Here is a 16062-nt window from a genome sequence, read left to right on the forward strand (position 1 = left end):
TATTAACAGTAAACAAAAACATCCCCCAAAAGACAGATAATTCACCTTTGACGAGCCACAGAAAATTTCATATGAGAAGGAAAATCCTGGTGAAACTTATGAGAAAACATGAACTAAGGAAATTAAAGACTGTTTTGCAACCTCCATACTTAGGCTTGTTGCCATGTGAACAATCTCTTGATATTTTTTAGTACTTTACAGAAAAAAAGAAAATTGATAGAAAATAAATAAAAATTTTGTTAAACTATTGGCATTTTTGCTGAACAAATTAGAATGTGTGAAAGAAATTAAAAGATAATTTAAAAATTAATATAAAATTTCATCCCTTTGGCATATTTCATTGGAAGGTGCATGCTGAAGCATTTTATTTAATAATCTAAATATATGGTGTTACAACTGTTCTTACTTCTGGTGAGTAGCACAATACACATCATCCAAAGCTGCATTTCAGGAAGGTGGATAGACAAGTAAGTATGTGTGTTATCAGAAGAGCCATTTACAGAACAGAGACTACTGGTAAATATAACAGTGTGAAAGGATTTGGACAAGAGGTGTATAAAAATTATTATTTAGAATTGTTTTCATTATCGTAGTTCCCGGATTCGTATTCTTCATCATCTTCCTCATCAGAGGTGTCATAATACTCCTCGTATTCAACGCTGTAGCTTGCACTTCTACTGCCAGCAGTGAATGCAAATGCAGGAGACGGGCCTGCAAGATGTAATTGAATCCAGATTAAATTAGCTGAAGATAGGAACACAGAGGAAGGCTTGGGTTTGGATTTTTACAGCAAACCCAGATTTTCTGAATCCTTGTGATCTATGAAAAGGACAGGGGTTTTAGCCAATACCTCATCCCACTGAAGGTCATGAGCAAATTTCTATATAGAATCATGGAATCCCAGAATAGATTGGTTTGAAATGGATCTTAGACCTCATCTTGTTCCACTCCCTGCCATGGGCAGGGACACTTCCTCTATCCCAGGTTGCTCCAAGTCCCGTCCAACCTGGCCTTGGACACTTCAGGGATGGGGCAGCCACAGCTCCTTTGAAAAACCTGTGTCAGTACTTCACCATGCTCTGAGTAAAGAATTTCTTCCTAACATCTAATCTAAATCTCTCTTATTTTAGTTTAAAACTATTCTCCCTTGTCTAGCCACTATCTGCCTGTATAAAAAGTCCTTCTCCCTCCTTCTAGTACTCCCCCTTTAGGGATTGGAAAGACACAGGGACCTCCCCAGAGCCTTCTCTCCCCAGGCTTAACACCAGCAGCTTGCTCAGCCTGTCTCAAGAGCAGAGGTGCTCCAGCACTTGGAGCATCTCCATGGCCTCCTCTGGACCCACTCTAACAGGTCCATGTCTTTGCTCTGCTGAAGATATGTTGAAAATGCATTTAATTCCTAATACTAGTAAACTATGGTATCAGTCTTCCACAGCTCCTGTGCATCTGCAAATATTCCCAGAGAAAATAAAGCTTTGAAGGCCACTTATAGAAACTGGATGAGTGACAAACTCCCCTAGTCCAGGAGGTAAATATGACAACACATTTTTATCCTGAATTTGCCAGGAAAAACATTTCTCTATGGAGGAGGGCTGGGCACAAAGCAAATCAATAGCAAAGCTATTTCTTACATCTTTTGAACCACTCTCATTAAGGAACAACAACTGTTTCCTTCCTAATTTTATGAAAAATAAACAGCTAAGCAAACCTGCCATGATTCAAAGACTCCCTCAGTTACCCCAGCTGTTGTTCTGGGTCCTGCTAACATCAAAGGACTTTTCTGGGATAAGGACAGTGGAATGATGTGTCTCAGCTGTATGGCTCCAATCCACAGCTTTCTGTTTTCTGGAAGCCAGGATAATTTGCAGCAAAATATTACTATATAAACCATTAGGGGATAAAGTAAAATAAAAGCACACAGAATAGTGAAAACATGGTTAGTTTTGGGTAATTTCTCCTATGCTTCATTTTCATTCCAACAACCCCATCCTTTGCATCCTGCTTGTATGCATTTTTATAATTTTACATCCAAATTTAAAAAAAATTACCATCCATGACTTTCAATCTTGCAGAGGCATATGTTGCACCATGCTTATTTTTGGTGTGGCAGATATAAATGCCTTCATCTGATTTTTTGAGGCCTTGAATCTGCAGCCAGCCTGTCACACCATACTTCTGAGGCCCACCTCTTGCCTTTGAGAAAAAAAGAAATGGTTGAAATTAAGTAGCTAGGAGATACCATGATGTTTCTCAAAATAATTGTGGATGGATTAAATATCATTACAACTTTTGCTTTTTTTTTTTTTTTAATGCCATCATCCTTTGATTCTGTTTATTCTTGCTGGATTGTGCTTTACCTTCTTGCTACTCTGCACCTGTGAGTTCATGCTTTCCTGTCTCTGCTCTTGCACCTTCACTACCCTGCACAGTGCTCACATTCCTGCTGCCCTTCATGCCACTCTTCCCAGTGCTCCTCCTATCCCTTGTCCCAGCACCACTTGCTGCTTTCTCAGAGCATTCCACCTATGCTCAAGCTCAGGATGAGATGGGGAGTGAGTCTGGGGGAATTGTTAGGGCCAAGGGGGCTTGACCAAGCTGACACTCAGCAGCCAGGTTTTAAGGGTTGTCATGACATTCCATGGGCACTTTCACACTTCATGACAGTTTCAGCTGGCTTGGAGTAAAGCCTCCTAAAGAGGCATAAGTGGTACCCTGGCTGTTCCTTCTGCTGGGACTGCCGAAGCACTGACAGAAATCATCATTCTTTGCATAGTCAAAGGGCCCCTACTGGGAATCTATTTATTGCAACAGTGTTGTGTTTTGTAGGAGGAATTCACAGATTAACCACCCTGTTCCTGTTCCCAAACTGTATGCGAAGGTAAATTCAAGTTTTACCTGAACGGAGACGTGGGTATCATCTCCTGGCAGAAACATTTTATTCCCCTTTTTTTTCCATTCAAGCTGTGGCATAGGATAGGCTGACACCTCACAGCCAAAAACGACATCATTGCCAGTGTAATTCTGGGCATCCTGAGGTGGCATAGAAATAACAGGAGCTGCAAAGAGCCAACAAGGTGCTTTAGGAGGCAGTACACAAAGAACACAAACAAAAGGTTTGTTAAACTAATCTCTGCTTCACAGCCTACCATCAGATTGTCTTTACCTTTTGGGTCTCACACACTGCAAAGAGCCACATGATTCCAAGCACCTTTTAAAGCTCAGAAAACCTTGTGTCTGTGCTTTCTAAAAATGCTTATGCAGGTCTGTTTTCCCCCTTGCAGATGATAGTGGAACCCGAGCTGAAACTGAGGGTTTATTTTGCCCCATGAGCTGTCATTGTGGCCAGGCTCAGCCCCCTCAGCAGAGCCACCAGTGCCTGACCTGGGCCTCAGAGGAACTACCACAGGAAATTCGCAGCACATGAGGCACAGAGTGATTTGATTGTGTGACAGCTCTGAATGTGTCACATTTTGGTTAGCTGAAAGGCAAAACACTGCTATTGCTGGCATTTTCTGAGTACATCATTGCCTTGAAGCTGCTAAACATTGTCAAGCACTGGTACCCATGGAAGTCACAAGTTACAACAGCATTAATGAATTTTACATTTATCCTCAATTGCTATTGATGTCATCCAATATTGGTGTTAGGAATGAAAAGGACTGAAATTCAATTATTTCTGTAAGATTTCATGTTATGCTTATTGTACTTGTTACATTTCCACTTGTTTCCTCATGTTCTCGCACTGTCACCCCCTCCAGCGTTTATTGACTGCCTCGGAATTCTCCTTTTTCCCTTTTCCCGAAGCGAAAGCTGCCGGCAGCCACGAGAGGGAGCCAGCCCGGGGCTCGGAGGCACCGGAGCCCATCCCCAGCGCTGGCACAGCTGATGGCGGGCGCATCCATCCATCCCCCTGCAGCGTGCGAGCGTCTGCTCCTCTCCCGTCTCAGCGGGGCACGAGGGCGTCCGGCGCCACAGACAAAACAGTGGATTTGCTGTTAGCACAGATTTCCTGTCTTGGAGATCTCTGCTTTTTTCCCCTGACCTATTTGTCGACAACAAGAAATATTTTGCCTTCTAAAACCTATTTTCTATTTCCAGACCAGTGCTCAAAAAGGAATGCATTTTCTGGGTGATTTGACTTGTATTAAATTTTTTTTTCCACACATCCCAGATGCTTGGAAATAGAAACTTCAAGTAAATAATTAATATATTTTTACTTGCACATTTGAATCAATACCTATGTGCAGCATTTATTCTTTGGCATTTGAAACTTTAACAGCCTGTTCCATGTTTTCAACAATTTATAACAACAATTTCAACAATTTATAACACATTTGTCAGTTTTTAAGGATTAGTGCGTGTGCAGAAAAATATTAAAATTAATATTCCTGATTAAAATTAATGGCAAAAAATACAGGAAACGGTCAATTTTCCCATTTATAAATGCCTCATTAAACAATCTTCCTACTCTTTAAAAGTAAGGTTTTCCAAACTAGGAAACTTAAATCCTTAAATGCTTGTTCTTTCACGAGAACTGCAGATTCAGAATCTATTATTTGAAAAATCTTTATTCAAATCAGTATTAACTGAATATCTTGGATGAGAATGTTTTTGGTTTTTTTTTTTTTGCCTATGAACTGATCACAGAGGGTCTGATATACTCCCCTTTCCATTACCTGTGAGGAGAATACAGCAGACAGCTGGGAAATGTCTGGGCTTGGTCCCAGTTCTGCAGCTGAGTCCCGGGCTGACCAGGACTGGCATCACCTGAGACCAAGCTCACAGCAAGCAGCAGTTCTGATCTAACCAAACTGCCCTTTCTGAATGTCAACACACCATCAGTACTTTCACTGTCCACCCAAACTTCAGAAATAAAATACTACAACCTCGCAATATAATTTTGCTGTGTTTTATGGAAGAAAATTAAAGTAATTCTACATTATTATTCATTATAATTCTACAAATTAATTTAAATTCTACAATTTAAACAGAAGTTTATAAACTTTATTTTTGAGTGTTTCAGGTTTTGTGTTCAGACAAATTCTCCCATGATATCTATGTGTATTTTGTTTGCATAACTGATTAGAAACAGAGCTGTACTGTTTTGATAATGTGTCGTTTTGATTCCTGGAGTAGATAATTTTTTTTGATAGCTAAGGTAAGTGTTCTGGTGTCCTGGTGTCCAGAGCTGAATGGGCAGGAGCTGATTCTTTCCTTTTACAGTCCCAGTCAGTCATGAATTATCCCTCTGTGTTATAGAAAATGTAAACCAGAAGCCAGGAAAGGTCAAAATACTGTTTTACCTTTCACAATCAACCTGACATCACTCCAGACCAATTAATTACATATTTAATAGGATATTTTTTCTCATATTGTACGTTATTAATTTTTGCTAATCTATATCTGATTAGATGGAAATGGCAGAAATTTTTGTCTTGTTTATTTGTTTTAACTCCAAAATTTACATTTAAAATAAATCATGTGACACAGCTAAATATAAAGAGAATCACTGCTATATTGTTCTGTTAGTTCATTAAATTGTCAGTGAGAAATGTTTGAATGTGAATGGGGATGGCTTAAGTGTGGAGAATCTGTACATAATCAATGTACTTAGAAACCTTGGTAAATTATTAGATAAACTGATCAAAACTAGTTTTCAGAAAAAGAAAGAATTTTTCCATGTTTCTTTAGCGAGCTAGGCCTTTTTCTTCTTTTTCTGGCAAGAGAAGAAAGATGAAAGGCTGTACTCCTCTGATGAAAGGAGTTTATTGTTATTTATTTATGCATTGGTTGCTGTATACAATTAGTCCATTTGGCATCAAGAGCAAACAGCAGATGCTTTAAAGGGGAGAAAAACAAAACAAAGTACTTTGAGCTGAGTGAAGGTTATATTTATAGCTTGGTACCAAAACCCCACAGCGCTCAGTGTTTGTTCCGCATGCAAATTGCCGTCAGGACAGCCCGTGCTGTAGCGTTTGCGGCTCTCCGAGCCAGGCTCCTGCTGCCTCTTGTCACCAGCTGCCCCGGAGCGGCCGGGGCGGAGCGCGGCGCCCTCCGAGCCGGGCTGGGCTGGGCCGGGCTGGGCTGGGGCCTCCGAGCCCCGCCGTGCCCGCTGCAGCCCCTCCGAGCCCCTCCGAGCCCCGCCGTGCCCGCTGCAGCCCCTCCGAGCCCCTCCGAGCCCCGCCGCGCCCGCTGCAGCCCCTCCGAGCGCCTCCGAGCCCCGCCGTGCCCGCTGCAGCCCCTCCGAGCGCCTCCGAGCCCCGCCGTGCCCGCTGCAGCCCCTCCGAGCGCCTCCGAGCCCCTCCGAGCCCGCTGCAGCCCCTCCGAGCGCCTCCGAGCCCGCTGCAGCCCCTCCGAGCTCCTCCGAGCCCCTCCGAGCCCGCTGCAGCCCCTCCGAGCCCCGCCGTGCCCGCTGCAGCCCCTCCGAGCCCCTCCGAGCCCCTCCGAGCCCCTCCGAGCCCGCTGCAGCCCCTCCGAGCGCCTCCGAGCCCGCTGCAGCCCCTCCGAGCCCCGCCGTGCCCCGCCGCGCCCGCTGCAGCCCCTCCGAGCGCCTCCGAGCCCCGGGCTCCGGCCGATTCTAAAGCTTCCGAGCCAGCGTGGGGAGCGGCATCTCGGGGACAGGAGAAGGGCATTTGTGACCCCGGGCGCTGCCAGTCCAGCACCCTGCCCAGCGCGGGCACGCTCCAGCTGGGCGCTTTCCTCCGCCACAGCCTCTTCAACTAAACCGCGCAGCAGTGACACAGCTGTGAACTTTGCGCAGGCTTCTGTGCAATTCAAAAAGCTGAGGGGTGAGGATAATTCTCTGCATTCCTGGAGAGAGGCTCCAGATTTTCTGGGGAGCCAGGGAAGCAGTGGGAAAGCGCTGGGGGTGATGCCTGCATGCAGAACAGAGCAGCCAAGATCCTTCTGCTGGAGGAGCAGCAGCGCGATGCGCCTCGGGGGCGACTGGGGGCTGCCGCCGCTGCTGCAAAGTTACCGGCATTTGCTAAGGAAGGGACACTTCTGGTCGAAATCTTGCTGGAGGGGTTATGCCACAAGAACTACCGCTACCGAGTCCCAAACAAAGACCCTTCCCAACCGAACAGACTTTCAGTTGTATTGCAGGCTGGCATGCATGTCTCTTTCCTGACAAGCCTTGTTTCCCACCTTAATACCCTGACAGCAAATAAAGGATTCTCTAATGGATCCTTCTCTCTCAGCTAGAGAAAGATGAAAGAAGCCTGATATTAATTGTTCATCAATTTTTCTAAGTGGTCAATATCCCTTGTTGATTCAATATAAAAGCACAGGATACAGTCTAAGACGGCTAGAGAAGAGCAGGTGAAATATACCCAAGTTACTCCCAGTCCTTTGCCAGAGCTGCAATTTCAGATTCCTGGAGCTGTGGCCCATTTGTGACCCACAGACCTCTTCTACCTCATTTGAGAAAATATTTGATTAACTTAAAAACCCACAGTAGTTTCTCATTTAGAAACAAAAAAACCTCTTCACATTTTCATTTTATAGTCATGTCTTAAGTGATGCCCAGGAGTAATGACTTGTAGTAATGCAAAGAAAGGGAACAGCGTATGAGCAGGGAGCAGGAGTCCCCTGTATGCCCACCTAAGAATCCTTCCACTAACAATGGACAGAGACAACTGAGCACTTTAAGAGTCCTTTAGGGAAATTGTTTCAGCTTGATTCTGTTCTACTGTTTGGATTTCTCTTTCATGGGTTAGCTAGATTTTATGATGATTCTGAATTGGACTTTTTGGTAAAAAGAACAGAGCTGTTAATTAAACCCTATCTTCTTCTATTGCCCCTGCTTCACTGCTTACCATGTATCCTCACAGGTGGATACACACATGCACACATGTACCTGTGTGTGTATATGTATACACAGGATATATATATATATATATATATATATATATATATATATATATAAAATGAGATCTGCTTTGCTATCACCACTTTAAGTCAGTCCTATTACAATAATAATCATTTGCCCATTCCTCCCAGACTATCCTATCTGTTTACCGATTCCCAACTCCACATACAACTTTTGTAGAAAAAAAATCATACTCTGATTACAGTAATCACACTCTGATTATTCAGAACAGACCCATGTTGTAGAGTGATGCCTTTTTAGGAGATTTAATCCACTAGTCTAATATAGAGGCTTATAAAAGACAAGATTTAGTACCAGATGCTGAAACACATTTTTAACTTTGTGTTAAAAATGTGTCTCTGCATTATAACAGAATAATGATAATTGTAACAAAAACACAGTATTAGTTTAATGAAGTTAGGCTAGAGTAGCTAGTAACACGTCTGAAGATAAGAATCAGCTCTTTTTTTCAGTTTGGAAGTGCCTCTGTACACATTACCTGATTCACATGGCCCTTTATGTTTCATGCTGATGTTTCTTTTCGCAGCATAAGCCTTGTTGAACTGACAGATGTTTTCATAGGTTTTCCCATCAGATCCACAGATGCTTTCTTGAGATTTGCACACACACTGGGGTTCAGGGACTTCCCCAAACCCTGCTTCATCAGCATCCAACCTGCACTCGAGGTGATCCCCACATTGCCCATAAAAATGATTGCCCTGGTCCAAGTCGCAGATCTGACCTTCCACGTTCCCACATTCCGGGCAGCAGCCACAGCGATCCAGCACAGCCCCAGCTGGACAGTCTTTGGGCTCAGAGCAGAGTGCCAAATCACATTTTCCACAACTATCTCCTTCCCTTAGCAGCCTCCACCAGCCTCGGTGGTACAAGGCAGGGAAACACTGTGAAACCTGTACCAGTGCTACCAGCACTGCTGTAACCATCCGGTGCCTCATCTTGAGAGTGTAGCAAAAAGCAGAAGAGGTCCTTGGAGTAAAGCCAGGGAGAGGAAAAAAAAAAGCAAACCAAAAAAGAGCAAGCTAGTGAGAGAAAAACATCACAATCCTGGTTTTGTTTTAGAATATAAGCTGTACTCTGAACACTGGCTTTAAGAAAAAATTAGTATCAGATTCCTAATCTGGAACTGATAATAAAAATGCATAAAAACTCAGCAGCTTTTCCCTAATGCAGTTTGGAATGTGAGTACTGCTTGCACAAAGACCAAACTGCCCCTTCTGACAGCTGAGTTGAAGCTCTCTGAAAAGCTGTTTGCTCCATGTCTCATTGAGCCAAATTTGCAAAGCCTTGCTCTACTGAAACATTACATTGCAGCTCTTGTGGAAAGGGGGACAGGGACAAGGAGTGTAAAATAAAAAAAGTTACTGCTATGAGTGGCCCTCCCCTACATCAGGCAAAATAGATGTCCACAAAAAGATAAATATGTGTACAAAGTAGCACCCCAGTGCCCTGGGGCTTGGGCATTACTCTAGAGACTAGAGCTTGATGCAACACCAAATGTGATGCATTCCTGATCACAGCTAAGGGCTCTGAATTAACACTTTATTTACAGGCTCTATACAAGCAAGAGGCAATCCAAGTTAGCTGCAATTGACTTTAAACTCTCAGGTTTAAGATGAAAGATGCCTGTAATCATTAAAGGACCCATTGTTTGTCTCTCCATATATTTTCTGCTCGGTGTTTATGGGTGTCCGTGCTTTGCAACACAAAATAACGTGGTCCATGTTTGGCTCTAAGAACAATGTGCAAAGGTTTAGAGCACAGGCAAACTGAGCAAACTGCTGCAGCTTCAGAAGGAGATTCTGCTCAAGTATTAGATCCTGTGATCATCTTTTCAAAGCACTTCTTTGCCTTAGTTTCTTAAGATGTGCTTACACTGCAGGTTATGAAGGAAGATGAAAGAGGTAGCTTGGATTTCTTTCCATGCTTTTCCTGTGTGTGTATGGCTGCCAGTTCAGGGAGATGGCTTTGCAGGGTCATTTCTCACCAGGTGTTGTACTGTTCTTTCTCCATCTCAGGATTTAGATGTGCTCCCTATCTCCTGGCAGAAACCTCCCTTCCTTTGCCCTGCTGCTGAGATTTTGTAGCCCACGGACTGCTGTTACCATTGTTCAAACCATATGCAGCTCACCAGCAATTCATCTTCCTGGTTGTGGGGGTGGTAGTGAAGCATCATGGACCTGCAGCCCTGCAAGCATGGCTCAATGCCATGGGTCAAAGATCACCACTAGCTACAAAGCAAATGTCTCTGGGTGCTAGCTTAAAATAATCCTACGTGCATCACAGTTTGAAGATAAACACATAAAACTAGGACACTGTTAACAAGCTGAAGTAAAAGAGAAGTCATGCTTGTGGCCTACTTAAAATCTTTCACAAGAAGCTTTTCCTCCTCTTTTTTTTGTTCTTGGTGTGTAAGTCCTTGCATAAGCTCAGTGAAGGATGCATTTTGTTGTACCAGCCTTGCATCCTCTGGCTGCATTCACAAAAGCAAATCTTTTGAGGTCATATATTTACTTTTCATCCCATTTCCACAGCTTTTCCTAAATTCAGCTCCCATACCTTCTGCACCATTTGAGATTACCTCTTCCTTTAAGTAGCAGGCTGCTTCAAAATCACTTCCTTCTCCTGAACAGCACAAAATGCAATTTCCCCCAGCCTACACTGATCACACTTTTCAAAGCCAGCCTGGAGATACCTGCAGGGCACTGAGTTTTTTCCTCTGATCACTGGGATAATTCATATTCTGGATGTGCAAGTTTTTGCTTTGAACTCTGAATCATACTGTAAAGAAGTAAATTGTGTGTGTAATTGATGCTTTTAACATTGAGAGTCAGAAAAAAAAGTAACCTCAATTTAATGGGAAATTGATTATTTTGTCCAGTTTGATGTGTTTTATTTCACATTTCTTTATCAAGTCCTAACTGGACATTTAGTTTTGCATTATAGGGTCTAGTCATCACAGTCTATTTCATTATCTGTCTGTACAGCTTGTGTTACAGCTGTAGGGGAGGAGTACCTATAGGACAAGGATTTGCTAAGGCTCATATGAAGTAAAGGAATGTTTATAGGGGTGAAGCCATATGTGCAAAGCGGAGCTAAAGCAGGAAGGAGCTGCAGGCCAGCAACACCCCTGGCAGGGTGAGGTTTGTTTGGCATCTCTCAGGAAACCTGGGATCTTAGTGCTGAAAAACAGTGAGTGTATTGCAAGGAAGGACCTCCTGTGAGCTGGCACAGAGAAAACCCATCATAGATATCCTAGAAAGCATTTTTGGCATTTACCTGACTCATGTAATCTGAATTCTTGGTGGGTTCAGCCTCTAAATTAAGAACTGGAAGTGCCTGCAGTATTGTTTAAACAGCTGCCACCTGGCAGATGATCTGCATCTGAGGGTTACTTGGTCACAGATTCCTGAGATCACCTGGAACAAATTGAGGTTAAAGCACTGTGGTATGACATGGAGAAATGGCCTGGTAAATCTCTGAATGTCTTTCATTATCAAGCCAGCTGTGACAAGCTGAGGAGAACTCCCCACAGTTCTCCTCAGCTCAGGATGGGTGTGTGGCAGTCAGAGCAGAGGGGGGGAGGGAGAGAGAGCAGGATGCACAGCTGGGTTTTCAGAGGCACATTAAAGGCATAGTTCCATCTGCTTCAGGAATAAAATATGCATGATTTTAGGCTGTCTCTAATCCCTGAAGCTTGCTTTGGTAAGGAAAAGTGCTGATTTTCAGCACAAACCTTGAATAAACCCTAAATATATTCTAGAAGCAAACCCAAGCAGCCGTGGATGAATGTCACCACTGGAGCTGCAGGACAACCAGCATTGTGCCCTGTGCTTTCAGCCAGCAGTCCCCAGGTGCTGCCTGCAGGGCAAGGGCACTGGAGGCTCACAGTCCTAGCAAGGGCAGGAGGCTGCAGGGATGGGGAGCTGGCTGCCATCAGCTGGGAAATGACACCTTGGAGAATCGTGTCCTGAACAGGGAGGTGGAGCAGTATTCACATGCCCTGGTCTCAGCAGGAAGGGCTGTGCTGGCTGTGCAGCAATTTCCCTGGCTTTTCCCCAGTATTTCCATATGGCATGATCAGTGCAAGGAGTTCTGCCACCTTCCTGTGGAAACACAGGCTGGATGATGGGCAGGGAAGGGACACAGCAAAGCAGCCCAGGGCTGTATTATGCTCAGCTTCTGATTTGTATCACATTGTTCTGCTTTGTATCATAATAAGTAAGGTATGTGGCTGATGCAATTTGAAATTCTGTTGCTGGTGATTTTTGAGGTACTGTTCTTTCAGTCAAAATATGGTTTGGCTCTTTATTCTATTTTTATTTGTGTCTACTTGAGTTTTAAGTCAGTGAAGGTTTCTCAATTCAGCTCCTGCCAGACTTGCAGACCTGGTTCCTACATAAGCACAGGAGTCCTGTAAGAAGTAACAGCAAAATACAAAAACCTTCCACATGTTCCTTCTACCTTCTCTGTCCTGCAATGGTTCCTCTCCTTAAACATTTGGAGTCAAGTTTAGAAACTAGAGTGCTCTGTCCCTTAGGCTGTACTAATTACCTATACTTGAGGTTCCTTAGAAATAGGAAATCTTGGCTGATTCCATGTGTTTCTATCCCAGGAATTTTATACTTGTATTATGTGCCCAAAAGAAGCATTAAAGAATGTTCAGCCTGTTATACTGGGTCAGAGCAGGCCTTAGGTGGCTGTGCCCAGTGGGTAAGTACATTACCTGCTACTGTACCCATCTCCTAGGAAAACTTTTCCACCCATAGTACCAGAACTGAGCTTCAGTCAAGGTGCTTAGCTCACCTGAGAGCAGTATTTAATTTTGTTGAAGTAAGTGGCAAATGGGCATGACTGATGCCATGTGCTGGCTCCTCCCAGAAATGCTGACTGGGGCAGTCCTGGGATCTCCAGACAGGGCCTTTTCTGGGGCCAGTCCAATGTGCTGACACTGCTTTCATTTCATCATTAGTACTGTAAGCACATGAACTATAAGTTAATCCTACTGTAACATGATTATTAAATCCATTAATCAAAGGCAGGAGATCCATAATTAACTTATTCTCCAGCATCAAGTAAATGATTCTGCTAGGAGCTTTAAGAAAGCAATTGTTCCCTAATATGCAAAATACAGTGGAGCTATTAGACTATAATTGTATAATTAAATTATAATTTTTGCATATTTTAATAAGATGTTAATTATTTTCTTTGTAGCTTAAAATGTAGGTTCATTTTTTAGGGTTTAACATATAATTTAAAAAAAATCAAAATTAATGTTTGTCCCCTACCTGTAAGCTGACCTTTCCATGAAAGGCTTTGACCAGACTTTTGGTGACTCACCTTGCACCTGTCTCCAACAGTGGCTCTCTGTAGATTTCTCCTGTTATGTATTTCAGCATATTCATTATTGGTCACTGCAGACAAATTTTAACTTAAAAAGATGAAAGAAGTGCCTGATAGCACTGTGCTGGTACTAGCTGCTGGGTTTGTTTCAATACAGGCTTACTGACTCCTCTTCCTACAAGTTATTTCTTTCCAAGGGGCCAGATATATCAAAGGTTTTTTTTCAAGCCTGTTCAGTGTCTCTTCTGTCCTTTAAGTAGACTAAATTTCTGAAAACTCTGCAGCCTTATCCAGAAACACCTGAGCCTCCCATCCCAGAATGGAAAGGTGGTGCTGGAAACATCAGCAGCTGTTAATCAAGCATTTCCCTGAAGTCATTCTCTTGAGAGATGAGAGTTGCAGCAAGGAGACTTTCACAGAAAATACCAGGAGGACATTTCACCCATATGCCCTGCCCACATTTCTAGCCTGGCAAATTTAGCCTGCTCCTCTTCACCCTTTTTCTGTACCCGTCCATCACGCGTTGCTGTATAGAAGCAAAAGCCATCATCGTTCCTCTTCCTGTTGAGAGGAAACCATGAACTTTTGTTCACCTTCTGCCTTTGTTTTGGGAATGCTTTTCAGTTACATGGGGTGTTGGACTGGAGACAGACACACGGCACTACACACTGATCAAGATCAGCAAACAGCAGTGAGTTTATTATGGCTGCCCTTTTTAGGGGCTTTGCATCTTCCAGGCCCGGATGGCTGATTGGATGAGACCTCTCTCCGCCCAGCTCTCAGGCCAGTGGGGTATCTGCATTTAAGTGTGAACAGGGTTGGGTCTGTTACCTCTTTTCTAGAATGAGCTAGGTCAGCCAAATTGGATTTGTTATGGCCAGATTTATCTTGTTCAGGTACAGACTAGCTGTACTGCGACATTTTTCCATTAGCCGTCTATTTTGCACAGACTACAGTACTTTCAGGTGACATGTTTTACTGCAGTTTCATGCAGAGTGAAGCAATTTTTGTGTCAAAGGCAGTTGCTGTGTACATCACCGGTGACATGAGTGCTACCAGGTACAGCAGGGCTTCAAAGACACCAGGGCTTGGGGAAAACACATCAGACCTTGGCCCACAAACCCAGAGAATAAAAGAGCAACACAAGAAAGAGTCTTGCACATGCTGCCAGCTACAAGCAGCAGGACAGAAATGGGATAGTGGACTGGGGGGCCTGCAGGCAGTGGGCAGCAAAGGGTGGGAAATACAGGTAGGGCTCTGGGTGGCACCCACTTACCTCTGCCACCAGGGTGTGGCTGGCATGAAAGTGTCCAGCAACATCCATGTGTGCCCCTCGCTATTCTCCTGCAGACCTGCAACAAATGTGCTCTAAGCATTTGAAGAGGGGCTGGAAGAAAACAAAATAGAAAACCCTGACACAGTTCTGACTTCAACAATGTTTCAAGGTGCTTTTAGCAGACAGTCTGAGCAGCAGTGTCATCTCTGGCTGCTGTGGGTGCCCGTCCATCCCTCCCCTACAGAGGCAGAGATAGGAGGAACACAAGGAGGCTGAAACTCACAGTTGACACTGGTGCTGCTACCAGCAAAGTTCTTCAGAGTGGCAACCACAGTGTTTCCTGGGAAAGTCTAATGGAAAGGGAGATCTCCAAAATTTGCTATGAATACAGAGTAATTTTTATTGCCAACCTTAATGCTGATGGATAGGACAGTTTGCCTTTTCCAGTTTATATAAGAGCAGCTGATATAAAATTACTTCACAGCTGGATATTTATGAGAAGTTTCATTTCAAATAATGTAGTTTTTGCCTCTAGTGGTGCTGTAGTTTAGCCTATTATTACTGGGAACTAAAGCTTTAGGATATTCCAGCTATAACTGAAGGGCCTGTCTGTCAACAGAGCAAAGTTAATATTTTCCAAAGCAAAGGAAACTTTATAATGCAAAGTCACATTAGCAAAAACTACCTGTCCCTAAAACCAGCCAGGAAATCAGGCACAGAGAGGAAATTTGGGGGATGTTCCTTCAGATGCTCCTGCTTTCTCTCACAGCAGTACTGAGTCTTCTCCATGACAGTGAATGCAGAGATATTCTATCTTGGTCTTCCTCTGGGAAAGCGACCAGAATCCAAGCTGTGATATAAGCAACATTCTCTCACCTTGTCTCTGCTGCACAGGGATTTTGCATAAACTGCTCCTGTCTCTTGAGGGAAATAGGATTCACCCCTGGTGCCAGCAAAGTCATAACAAAAGCTGTGGCAAATGAAAGCAAGCCCTGAGAGCAGCCACCTGCTGAAATCAGGTATTGTTCAGGTTGGAGAAGGCCTTTCTGGAAAAGGGTCTGTAGCATAAGTTATGTGAGGAGCAGCTGAAGGAGCTGGGCAGGGGCTCAGCCTGAGCAAAGGAGGCTCAGGGGGCCCTTGTGGCTCTGCACAGCTCCTGCCAGGAGGGCACAGCCGGGGGGGCCGGGCTGTGCTCCAGGGAACAGGGACAGGAGCAGAGGGAACGGCCTCAGGCTGGGCCAGGGCAGGCTCTAGTTGGATATTATGGAAAATTTCTTCACGGAAAGGTGGTGGCATTGGAACAGACTGCCCAGGGCAGTGGTGGAGTACCCATCCCCGGAGGGATTTAAAAGCCATGTGGATGTGGCTTTTAAATTGGGAACAGGAGCTAGTGGTGGCCTTGGCAGGGCTGGGGGAACAGCTGGACTCGATCATCTTGGAGGGCCTTGTACAATGAAATTCCTTTTGTTAACATTAATATTTGGTGACTAGTGTAAAACACATAAGGGCATTTTAGTTGGGTTTTAAAGAAAGAAACCAATAGAGAGAGAAGAGA

General features: G+C 44.0%; 1 protein-coding gene across 1 annotated transcript; it reads right to left on the minus strand.

Moving 5' to 3' along the window:
• Window positions 1–335: 335 nt before the first annotated feature.
• LOC136562875 (kazal-type serine protease inhibitor domain-containing protein 1-like) lies at window positions 336–9324 on the minus strand. Its single transcript, XM_066559943.1, has 4 exons — window positions 8370–9324; window positions 2896–3056; window positions 2049–2193; window positions 336–711 (listed from the first exon to the last, which is right to left on the minus strand). Exons 1-4 carry the CDS (start codon window positions 8824–8826, stop codon window positions 566–568), a joined length of 909 nt encoding a protein of 302 aa, XP_066416040.1. The 5' UTR covers window positions 8827–9324; the 3' UTR covers window positions 336–565.
• Window positions 9325–16062: the final 6738 nt, after the last annotated feature.

Source organism: Molothrus aeneus, chromosome 15, assembly GCF_037042795.1.
Source record: "Molothrus aeneus isolate 106 chromosome 15, BPBGC_Maene_1.0, whole genome shotgun sequence".
NCBI classification, from domain to species: domain Eukaryota; kingdom Metazoa; phylum Chordata; class Aves; order Passeriformes; family Icteridae; genus Molothrus; species Molothrus aeneus.

Bases quoted from the DNA above. Each gene is read 5' to 3' on its own strand.
- LOC136562875 (XM_066559943.1), bottom strand. From the start codon at position 8,826: ATGAGGCACCGGATGGTTACAGCAGTGCTGGTAGCACTGGTACAGGTT. The intron at 3,057-8,369 runs GTAATGTGTACA...GGCTCTTTGCAG, and splicing joins TAAAGGGCCATGTGAATCAG to CTCCTGTTATTTCTATGCCA. The intron at 2,194-2,895 runs GTAAAACTTGAA...TTTTTCTCAAAG, and splicing joins ATACCCACGTCTCCGTTCAG to GCAAGAGGTGGGCCTCAGAA.